We start from the raw sequence: 12655 nt of genomic DNA on the forward strand, positions 1-12655 counted from the left end.
CTGGCTCTCCTGTGAGGCCATCAGTAGTTTCTGGTTACCAGCAGCAAGGAGCCTCTGTTGGAGGAGACCACCATTTACTCCATTCCTACCAGTTCAGAGTCTATGGCACCTCACAGAGAAGCTGTTGGGATGCCTCCCATCCAACTACCGATCAGGGGAGTTTGGTCAGAGGAGCAAATGAGGTAAGAAAATATACAGGGCTGCTTTGGAGAGTTGGGCACTTTAAACCCCACTCATCCAGCCACACTTATTTCTACTGTGCCAAGTTTGTATCCTCTGTCTTCACAGCAGCACGGGCTGCCTGAGGATGTTTACTCTATGCACCTGCTGAGGCTGGTTCAGGATTCTGTGAGCCGCAATTCTCTCCTCTATCAGTAACTCTCATGGTGTACTTGCAACTCCCCAAGGACTCCCTAGGTGCTGGGAAATACTCATTTTCTCTCACAACAGCTCTGCAAGAGGGGCATGGTTCTTGTCTCCCACTTCCTAGACAAGGAGACTACAGCACAAAGAAATTAATCATTTGTCCAAAGCCACCCAGCTCAGAAACAGTAAAGCCTAGACACCCACCCAGGTAGTCTGTGCCTTGACCTTGACCACTACTCTAGTCAGGCGATAAATAATATAAAAGCAACACTACTTTTGCTAATACAGTCTGACTCATCTTCCATGAAGCTCACCTGAATTGATGTACACTAGTTACTATGCAGCATTAATTAATAACACCAAATGGTTAAAAATTACTCAGTATATTTTAATAGGTACCAGAAGTTTAGGTAAAAAGGATCTTGCATATACATTTATGCATGGAATAGGTAAAAAGAAAGGCCTGAAAATGTTTGGAAAATGTAGTTGAATAATCTTCTTATAAGTCAACTAAGACACTGCATAAGATTAATTCATATTCAAGGATAAAAGAGCACTTTCTATTTCTCACATCCAAAAAACATTACTACATAATCTTGAATTCCTACAATAAGGTTATGTTTCAACTACAACAGAAGAATTTAAATAATGCAAGTGGCTGGATATTATGGTAAAAATGATGAGGATACAGACATTGTGGACTCTGCCTATTGTATGCCCAGCACTGAGCTTGGTAGTACACATTGTCTTGTTAAGTCTTAACAACATTGCCAGGTGTGTATAATTAGTCCCATTTGACAGATGGAGAAAGAGTTTTCAACATCCAAACATTCCCATCTTTTCCATTAGGCAGCACTGCCCTCCCACTGACACCCCAAGAACCCTACTCAATAGTCTAAGAGAAATAAAATAAGAACTTGACATATCAGCAGCTTACAGAAATTATTCTGCAAGTTTCCAGTTATTACTGGAACGCTTATTACTGGAAGCTAAAAAGTTATTACTGGGAGCTAATAAGCTAACATGTCTCAACACCGTATCTTCTGGGCTCTGTGAGGCTGGGCCTGGGCCTGGGCTGGGGCTCTGGAAACCACATTTCAGCTTTGTCTGCTGTTCCTGGTGAGGGTCTGCCTTAGGGTCTAATAGGGCCAATGGGGGATGGTGCACCCGCTGAGGAAGGAGAGGGACTTGCTCCATACTGTTTGCTTACTGTTGGCTTCTCATTCCCAACATCTTAACTCTAGCAAGGTTCTTTACCCTGGCAGGAGCAGTTTATTCCCATAGCAGTGAATGAATCCAGTTCCTAGCTCTCTAAACACGTACAGAATTGATCTTATTGCATCCTCCTCAGAGACCCCAGCACCCCATCAAAAGTCTAGGTCCCACCCCCACAGTTCAGAGACCCCAGCACTTGCCAGCCAGCATGCCCTTCTCATAGGTCTGGGCTGCAGTCCCTCAGGTCTTCTCTTCCAAGCTTCTAAATGTTAAAAATCTTCCCTTCCCCTTCCTCCGTCCTTCCTCCCCCACCACTACAGAGGTGGTAGCTCTTTCCTGCAGTTGCTACTTCCATGATACCCGTGGGTTCTCTTTTGCCCTTTCACCTCATCAATACCTGATTAACAATTATTAACATTAAATTCTTTCTGTTCAAATAACTGATAGGTGCCTGCCCCGGAATTGACCCTGCCTGATTCACTGGGAATGTAACCATGCCAAGTGGCATTTCTGAACATGCGCCAGCTTGAACAAACACCCTTCACTGAGTCATGGAGGGGGTCCTTAATAAAAACCTCAAAACTCACAAAACGACATCTATGAGTCTCTTAACATTCAGTTTCCGGAGCCCCACCTGCAGAAAAATGGAACCCAAGAAAGGGTTCTAGCAAGTGCCCCCAGCTGCTAGCGCCTCAGTGATTCTGATGTGCCACAATTTGAGAGCAGCAGATGGGGAGACAGCTTTAAGTGGCTAAGGACAGACTTCTAGCTTCATTGTGTGGGTTCTGGGGCAAGTGACTTAAATCCATGAGTTTCCTTACTTGTGAAATGAGAATGCCCATTGGAGTGTTACCCATAGGGTGAGGCTAAGTATTAAACAATGAGTTAAGCAGAGTGTGTGACTCTTCTCCCAAATTGTAAGTAGGGGGAGGCTTCCCTCAAGAGTACCTGGTTAGCCATTTACTGGAGGGTGAGGGTGTGGAGGGGAAAGTCACTCGGTGGGAATGTGCGCTATCTCCTCATTTGTTTTCTGAAGTCAGTGTCCCTTGGGCAGAGGCCAAGGCCCCAACACCAAGACCAGGAAGAGAAACAGCAGTTGTAGCCGCAGAGGGGGTACTACACGGCTGTCTTGAGCCCCTGACGTGAAAAGATTTTTCAATGGCTTCCAGCAGCCGTACATCAGTGAGCCTCATTCCTAACTTGTCTTGTCATGTTCTTCTTGCTGCAGTCACAAAATGTCTAATACTAGCAGAAGTAATTAAAAATAAACCATAGACAACAAGCCATTTCGACTCTCGCTTCAACAGCAAGAAGGGCCTGCATGAGCTCTCACCACAGTGACTGAAAATGCTTTTTCCTGTCGTACCGTTGACTGACCATGAGAAATTAATGTTCCTGCTATTTTCCTAAGACAGTTTTAGGATTTATCACCCTTGAAAAAACACAGCAATGATACAAACTCACCCAAAACTTTCCGACCAACCAAACAATGACTTTAGTCAGGGAGGGAGAAGGAGAGGGAGGAAGGGAGGGAAGAGAAAAATGTAACCACCCAAGTGAGCCCTGAGGTAAAACAGCAGTGAGAAACAGGATCATCTTGGAGCATTCCCAGGGAGTGAAACAGTCCACTTACCTAGACTCACCTCCCATTGAAATCAGTTGTGATGAAGAGTTAATACTATATTCACATGCCAAGTCCACGTCACCTAGACTGATAGTCCATATAATTGCCATACAGCATTCTGAAAACAACCAGCTCACCTCTCTCCCCTGCTCAAAAGCCTCTGGTGGTTCCCTACAACGCTTGGATCACAGCCCAACTTCTTACTATGCCCACTGAAGCTACCACCTTCCCATGACTCTGTCCTCATGCCTACCAAGTTTCAGCCACCTGCACTTCATCCAGCTCCTCACATACACCCACCTGCTCCTCCTCAGGGTCTCTGAAATACTGTTTCCTCCACTGGGAATGCCATTTCATACCCAGTTCCTTTCCCTCTCATGTGCTGTCCTCCAAGAGGCTTGCCTTGGTCATCGTCCACTGTCTACAAAAGCCACCACTAACCCACTCTTGTCTTAGGCCCTTGTTTGTCGTGTTCAGAAGATGCATCATGATTTTGAATAAGTTGATCTTTTCACTTGCTTGTTACCTGTAATCTGTTATCAGCACTCTGTTATCTTTTGGGGGGTATCTTAGCCCCCACCTACGGGCTCAGGCATAAGGGACTGTGAGACACAGTGAACCCGCAATAAATACCTGTTGTATGAATGCATTACCCCCAGATGGCTCCCCGTTCCCTCTGTTCCTCTCCCACAACCCCTGCAACCCACAAGCCCCCTTACTGATAAAGTTTTATGGGATAAAGAACAGACAGAACCAGAGTGGAGGTGGTGTGAGGGTTGGAGGGTAGGTGGAGCATTTTGAGAGCCCCCTCGAGGGGCAGTATGATCTTAACTCCTTCCTAAGTTGCTGTGGTCTTGGGAAAATCCCTTCTTCTTTCTGCCACCCAAATGGAGGCAAAAAAAATGCTTTTTGTGAAATCATTTGAAAGTCAGAGAAGAAAACAACGTAGGTTAGGGGGAAGGAACAAAAAATTCCTTCCAAATTGCTTAAAATAATAGAGGAGTTTCGTTCTTAAAAGGATAAGCCTTGACCCAGCTCAGAAACTCTGTTCCCCAGAATGGACATGCCCCATGGAAACAGGAGGACAGAGGGGATTCCTAGCTTTATAAAACCACTTTACAAGAGGCGCCAAGCAGAGCTAAGCCTGCCTGCACCCCTGAAATCCCTGGCACAAGACTAGTTTGAGATTTTATCTCCCAAGTTAAAATATATGGGGAGGTCTGAGTCAAAACTCCCAAACCAACCCATTTTTGGAGATATATGTGACACCAGTTCAAAGGACAGTGACTTCCAACAGGGTTCCAAAGGTGCCCAAAGTCTGGTCATCCAAGATCAAGGGTTTCCCTTTATCCCTAAACTAAGAGCCACTTTTGTCCCCTTCTTGCAGTCCCTACCAGGCCACCAAGGATCTACTAAATAACCTACAAGGCACCTGAGTCTCTTGAACAGCCTCAAAGCTACTATCTTTGCTTTTGTTTTCAAGATAACTGATAATAAAACTCACAGCGCACATCACTGAAATAGCATTCGCCTTTGAAGTTCTCCTGTCCTTTTATAAGAGGAAGATCATTTAATCACACCCAGACAGCTTCATCCTGAGGCCCCACAATCCGCTCTCCTCTTGCTCACTGCCTGCAGCCCTGAGGAGTTCTGAGATCACTGAGTCCCTGACATTCTGCAGACCTTCCCAGACTGGGGGCAGGAGGTCCAAAAAAATGGGCTTTTTGTCCTGATGACAATGTGTGCAGCATGGACTGCTCTTCCTCTGCCCTGCAGTCATTTTATTTTGCTTTGCCCTTGAGATGTCTGTGTCCTGATTAAGAGTCCAAGCTAAGCATTTGACTGCTGGGGTGGTCACTTCAGCTCAATAAATGCTAGTAGGGAACCCTAAATCAGTTATATAGCCTCTTGGTGCCTCAGTTTCCTTATCTGTGAAAACGTGTTAAAAACAGTACTCCTCTCAGGAGGATTCTGTGAGAATTAAGAAGCATTTAGAACATGCACTTGACATACAGCATTCGATAAGAATTAGGACTTCAATGGGCACAGTAAGAGTTGGAATGTGATCTAAGGGCAGTGACAACTCTCCTGTACACCTGGGCAATATGACTTTATCTGCAATAGAAGCAAGTTAAGACATGGTCTGGTATTTGACAGTTATAGGCCAAATATCACTCCCTTAAGTATAAGTCAAGGCAAAACAATGATTTCTGACTCATGAGTAGTTTGATTCTGCCCCCACAGTAACAGGGAGTATTATGGACTGAATGTTTGTGTCCCCTCCAAATTCATACGTTGAAACCCTAGTCTGCCTGTGATGGTATTAGGAGTTAGTGTATTAGGTGATTAGGATTAGATGAGGTCATATAGGTAGAACCCTCACAAATGGGATTAGGCCGTTGTGAGAATCATGGAAGAACTTGCTTCCCCATTCTGCTCAGTGACATGTGAGGATACAATGAGAGGATGGCAGTCTGCAATCCAGAAGCAGGCCCTTAACAGAACCCTGACCATCTTGACATCCTGATCTCAGACTTCCAGTCTTCAGAACTGTAAGCAATAAGTTTCTATTTATAAGCCACCCAATATTTGCTATTTTGTTACAAAAACCCAAGCTGACTGAGACAGGGAGTCTCCATTTGCCTGACTTTCTGCAAAGAGGCAATCTGATTCTTCCCCTCTATTACTAAGTGACTAAAAGCCATGAAATTCTGCACTGTGCCCATGTTACCACCAAAACAAGGTTCCAGGAGCAGTTAAGCCTAGCATTTATCAAAACCCTGTTTTCCAGGTCCTGGGTTCCAGCCCAGGGGTGGGTAGTTTTGCAACCCACTTCTGAGCAACCCCATCACCAAGTACAGTATCCCAGCCCTGATGGCAGCACTGACAGAGAAGCGAGGAGAGGGGGCAAGAAAAGAGAGCTACTCATTACAAAAAAGCAGAGGGGCCACCAGGCATTTTGGGGAGAGATACCATAGGCATGAAGAGAAAGATTTGCCATCAAGTCTCCTACGTCCTCCACAATTTATGTGGCTAGAATAGTTCATTCAAGCAGAAAAAAGCTACAGAAAGATAAGGAGAAACTGCCATAACTATCTTCTGTTAAATTCAGCCAAAATATAAAGTTCTGAGGGTATCTCGATGACTTTCAGCTATACACTGGTTGGTCTAAATTTCATCAGAGTTCTTTAGATTAAGGGTTGGCAAACAAAGTCTTAAAGGATCAGACAGTAAATACATTTCAGGCTTTGCAGACAGATGGACTCTGTCACAAATGCTCAACTCAACTCTACATTAACCATAGATAATAAAAACAAATGGATGTGACTGTGTTAAACTAATACTCTATTTATGGATATTAAAATTTGAATATCATAGAATTTTCTCATGTCATGAAACATTCTTCTTCTTTTGTCATTTAAACATGTAAAAATCAGCCGACTTGGTGGCTCAGCCTGTAACCCTGCACTTTGGGAGGCTGAGGTGAGTGGATTGCCCAGGGGTTCAATTCCCACCTGGACAACTTGGTGAGACCTCATCTCTACAATAAATAAAAAATTAGCCGGGCGTGGTAGCACGTGCCTGTAGTTCCAGCTACTTGGAAGGCTGAGGTGGAAGGATCGCCGGAGTCCAGCAGGTTGAGGCTGCAGTGGCCGGGAGCAGCCACTGCACTCCAGTTGGGTGACTGAATGAGACTCCAACTCAAAAAACAAAAAATTAAAATGTAAAAATCATTCATAGCCCACAGGTTGCAAAAGCAGGCTAAGGGCCAGATATGGCCATGGGCCATAGTTTACCCACCCTTCCTTTAAATCACTTAACAAATCATTGTCTTACCTATCCAGCTATCTCTGTCTCCTGCTTCTGGGGAGACAATGATAAATAATTCTAGACCTTTCCCTTTTATAGATTTTAAATCCATTTTAAATTCTCTTGGAAGAGCAACTGCATAGATGTGGGCACAGTCACTTTTCTAATTTAAATGTATGCAGCTTTATTTCTTGAGCAGGTCCTGGAACAGTTCCTTTCATGTTGAGGAGTTCATATTTTATTCCAAGTGTGTAAGAGCTGCTGTTAAGTCACTAACCAATGGATATTAGGCAAAAGTAAATGGCATCCAATAAATGAATGAATAGCTCCTCATTTCCACTCTCAGAAATGAAATACCAGCAAGGGACACATTGCATAGGCAATCACAATGCTGCCTTCATAGACTCATAGTTAAATCACCAATACGGCATTCCTTCTCCCAACTCACTCTAAAAGGTTTTATTAAGCAGTTGTCTGGCTCAAGACCCTGATTGGATGGTAGGTAGCTTTTATGAACAACACCCATAAGTGCTCACCTGGCCTGTTCTCCAACTTCCCTCTGTTCTCCCTTTCTTGGAATTTAGCCACTATACTGTAAGGCAATCCAGGTTATTGTACTGAGGAGAGTGGACCCACAGCATTGCCCAGAGGATGAGACACAGAGGGAGAGAGAGCCCACCAGGAGAAGAAGCGAGGCAGCCCAGCCAAGTTACCAGCTGAATGCAGCTTAGTCAGTGACCCCAGCTGACACCATGCAGAGCAGAACTACCACCTAGTTAACACACAGAATTGTAAGAAATAATAAATTGTATTTTAAGCCATTAGATGAGAGGATGTTTTATAGCATTGCTACAATAAGTAATTTTCTTTTCTTTCTCCCTTTTTCTTTGCTGCTTCTATTAGTTTTCCATTGCTGTATAACAAATAATCACAAATGTAGTGACTGAAACAGTACATTTATTATCCCACAGTTTCCATGGGTCAGGAGTTGGGACACAGCCTAGTTGGGTTCTCTAATCTGGTCTTACAAGGCTGTGGTCAAGGTGCTGACTGGGTTGTGTTTTCATCTGGAAGCTCAACTGGGGAAGAATTCACCTCCACGCTCACTCAGATTGTTGGCATAATTCACTTCCTTGTGGCTGTGAGATTGACAGTGGCCAGAACAGGCTTTTTCTGACTCTTAGCTGGAGGCCGCCCTCAGGTCCTCAAGGCTGATTGTAATTTCCTCCTATAAGAGTTTCTCCAAACCTCTGCTTAATGTCATCACACCAGCAAAGAGGATTTCTCTGCCCTCAGAGAGGATCCAGTCCCTCTTGTACAGGTCCTCAATTATATACTGCCTACCCAGAATAGTATCCCTTTAGAGTAGCTAAAAAAAATCAACTGATGAGATAAAATACCTTCACCTTCACAAGAGTCAATTGGTTAGAAGCAAGTCACAGGTCCTGCCCATACTCAAGGTAAAGGGATTGCGTAGAACATAAAGACTAGGGGGCAGGACTCAGAAAGGTACCCTAGGCTCTCTGCACTATACTTCTCAGCAGTTCTGAGATAAAGTACAAGGTGATGGGATTTTCTTAGAAATAGAAAATCTGTCCTCATAGACTCACCAAAGAATGAAGATGAAAGACAAGCCCGGAAGCAATTATAATATTGGACAGGAAGCTATACTTCTCTTAAGATAATTCTTAGGGTGTCTGGAGTTTGGGGCTTAGGCAAGGACAAGATGGCCTCTGGATGGAGGAGAAGAGAGAAGGCTCATGGTAGGCCTAAGAGAAGGGAACATACTCAAAGTGTGGGGAATGCAGGCAACGCATAAAAAACAGTGAGTACCTTTTAGTCTAGATCAGGGGTCAGAGAATCCACACCTGTGGGCAGGTAAAGCATATGAGTGAAGTGTGCTAAGAGGAAATGACAGAGAGTGGTGATGAGGGTTATGGCCAAAAGAAGCATGCATTTTCTGCCTAAGGGGCAGCCACTTCTCAGTTTCAGCCTTTTGTTGCCGTATGAGAATGTTGGCCCCAAAGTGCCAGGTATAACCCATCAAGAGAAACTAAAACTTTAAAATTTTATACAATATCTCCAGATTTTTAAATGATCGTTACTTGACAGCTTTTAAAACAAAGTATGAGCAAAGACACACACACCTGAGCTCTGAATTCAACTGAAGGAACAGGTCCTCGTAAAGGTCAACAGAGGAAAGTAATACGTTGAAGTATATGAAGTCACTAAATCCCACCCCTTGTGTTATTATTTATGGAAGTAGTGCCCCAAGTGTGGTTTCCCCACCAGCAACATCAGCATCATCCAGGAACTTGTGAGAAATGCAGACTGCCAGGACCCACCCAAATCTACTCAACTGGAAGTCCTGAAGATGAGGCCCAGCACTCGCCTTAACAGAACAAGCCCTTCAGGTGATTCTGGAGCTTGCTCGAGTTTGAGAACCACTGATTTATGGGAATCATGATGTTCCAGTCTGAAGACCAGTTTTCTCTCTCCTTAACCTATTTCCTATTTTCACAGTCTTTAAGACTATCAACTATAGGATTAGTTAACCCTCTACTAAATAGCTAATGTTCAAAGTAACAACTCTCTACTAAATAGCTAATGTTCAAAGTAGCAGAGAAAGATGACTGCTTACACATGGCACATCATCGCACTTTATAACACAATGCTGAATCATGTTGGGTTTTTATTTAAGTTCATTACCTGCACCCTCACAGGGAAGCTCATAAAGAAGAATATGTATATGTATATGAATATCATGGAACTCTCCAGAATGGGGCAGGAGGGAAGGGAGCCTCCTATTAATTTCTGATCATAATAAAAGACCCTCTTGTCACAGAAAGAAAATCTGCCTCTGCTTGATAATACTTTATAAGTAGATTAAACTGCTTGACGTAACACTGAAATTTCTAGGACCCTGGTTCCAATTAATCTAAGAGCGTATCTGGCCTAAGATCAATATTATTTATCTGGAAAGATACATTGAGATTTGTATTTTGTCTGGAGAATTAGGACTTTGCAACTCTCATCCTGTGCCTCTGCCTACAAGTAAGGACAAACAGGATGTTCAAATGCTGACATTCTTGAATGACTGCTATCCATTGAGTATCACCAAGTGGGAAGATTCATGTGATACAAAATGTGAGACTCATATGACAAAACACTGCTTATCAGAAGGCTTATCAGCTGTTATCAGAAGGTTCCTTTACTTCTTTTTTAAAAAAAATAGACCTAAATAATGAAAAATATTCTTTACTATGCTGTGAAATGTCATGGCATCTGTGAACATTCTATTTGGCTGCAAAATGTCCACAGCCCTCCCATGTTGACTAGTACTACGACACCCCTACTGGCCCCCTCAGTCATTTGGCCACCTTGCAGGGCTGTGCATTAAGGCCCACCACACACCCAGCATTGGACTGTGTGCTGTAGGGATGCAACTGTATCTAACAAGCTTCTCCCTTCACATTATGTATGTTTAGCTGGAACTAACTTTGGCCTATACATGTCCCTGGAAGTCACCACTCAAAATACTGCTGGCATCTAAAATCATCTGGTCCAAAAGTGAGCCTCTACCTTATTCAAGGGTTGGGTTCTAAACACAGCACTTGCAATGGGTCAAGTTTATTCCTGGATATCCTTTGGGCAGGTGCCAGGTCAGAGTCCCACATAATCAGACCAGCACAGCCAGCTTTTCCTCCAGCTTCAGAGATGATGACTGTTTTCAAGGTGGGGCACCAGACAAAGGAAAGAGTTAGTGTCCATTTGAGGACCTTGATGCACAAAATGTACATAGCTCTAAACACCAGACTCCCACTTGGTGAGGTGAGATTGCCAGTGTTATGAGAGACATGTGTGGACCAACAACAACTGAGGAAATATGAAAGGATATCTCCCATCTCATGTTCCCTCAAGGGTATATGCTGCCTGGATATAGCTGAGGACACAGTTGTCATTTGTTTCCTGTATCTTTTTGACAAATATGTATGGTTAGTTGACTTACAAAAAATTAAATGAGCAAAATTAGAGTAGGTTGGACTTGGACTAGATTGTCTCATGTACCTATAGAGACAGTCAAGGTAATGTGATTAAAACATGGAATAGGAAAATGCCTTTCTGATACCCCATGAATAGTACACACTTTGACCTCTTTTCCTGGCTAAAATTCTACCATTTAGGTGAGACAGTGACTACCAGTTATGAATCCACTGGTTACTGCCCACTGAGGAACTTATTAAAAACATGTATGACTGGACCACAACCCCAGATATTTTGGTTTTATAGGTGTGGGGTAGGGTTCAGGCATCCATAAATTAAAAAATTTCTGCAGGAAACTCAAACTGGCAAACATCTTGAGGAACCGCTGGGTTCAGGCACTCAAAAGACACCAAAAATATTAATATCAGTACTCGATAACCTAACATATGGGCTCATCAGATTAATAAACGTCAACTTGAAAACAAAAGGAAGAATTAGAACAGAGAAAAGACAAGCTTTGAAAAAGATGAGGAGAAGCACCGGGGGATGGAGAGAAGGTTCTGGATGGTTTTAGAAGAACTGTAGAAACATGACACATAAAGGAGATGGCTGCAGGGTTAGCATAGCTGATTTTACCATCCTCTAGATGCTGGACCTACTGAGCAGTTCTGGCTCCAAGGAAAATAAAAACAAAAAAAGCATTGCCAATTGTGGATGAAGCACTCTTTACAATATATCTTTTCACAGTACACACCCAACTTGTCTTTAAAAAACAAAAAATGTTTCATTTTGAAAACAAGGAAAGCTATAGTCTTCAGTTTTGGTCAACCAAAAATCACATGGCTGAGAAACCATAGGTCATTATGAGATTAAATCTACATGGGCCACTTATCTGTGGACAAGCTGGAGATTACAATAAAGATTCCAGATGAACTCCACTGCATGGATGGTGCTGGCATCAACTTACCTTTCGATCTGGCCAATTATATTTTGCAAAGATGGTATCATAGGTGTCCACTGCCCCATCAGTTATGAGCATGATGGCCTGGCTGCAGATACTTCCTTGTCCTGTGTGGTTGAACTGTGGAAAGATATAAGTGCAAAATAAAATTCTCAGCAGAATGTTCTGTGTATCTGTGAGGCATCAGAGGCATGAAGCCTAGGGCTTAGGAAGTCTCTCAGAATGAGAGCTCATTGTGTACCACCAAAACAGAAACTATACAAGACACTTTTCACAGTTACCAATTTGCTGTGACAAGTTGAATCTAAATATGGACTGTGGAAGAATTACTAAAAAACACAAGGGGTAAGAAGGAAGATTCTAGGATGCATAACCTCTCTTGTCTTCAAGCATAGACCTCAGAATACAAGCCCAGAGGAGATAACCTCTCTTATCTTCAAGCATAGTCTCAGAACAAGCCCAGAGGACATGGCACAATAACCTTTTGGAGACACATTATACAGGGACAACAGGCTATCTGAGAGGCAACATCGCCTTTAAAATCTAAATGAGGTTGGTTTGAGTGAATTGATGGACACATTATGTCTATTGAGGAGACATAAGGAGGTGAGTATCTGGAGGAAGGACATTCTGAAAACGACAAAGAGTAAGTGCAAAGGTGTCCAGTGGGAGTGTGCCTGAAATGCTCAAACTAT

At 43.2% G+C, this 12655-nt stretch overlaps 1 protein-coding gene across 1 annotated transcript in view; it reads right to left on the reverse strand.

Moving 5' to 3' along the window:
- Window positions 1–12655, reverse strand: part of LOC103266199 (voltage-dependent calcium channel subunit alpha-2/delta-3-like) — a gene marked incomplete at both ends in the record, with an annotated part of 243085 nt that overhangs the window by 84939 nt on the left and 145491 nt on the right. The window contains one exon of the mRNA XM_008063825.1: window positions 11967–12080. Coding sequence (XP_008062016.1) covers window positions 11967–12080 — 114 coding nt within the window. The remainder of the gene's footprint in view (window positions 1–11966; window positions 12081–12655) is intronic.

Source organism: Carlito syrichta, unplaced genomic scaffold (genome assembly GCF_000164805.1).
Source record: "Carlito syrichta isolate Samal-C Ts95f unplaced genomic scaffold, Tarsius_syrichta-2.0.1 Scaffold307067, whole genome shotgun sequence".
NCBI lineage: Eukaryota > Metazoa > Chordata > Mammalia > Primates > Tarsiidae > Carlito > Carlito syrichta.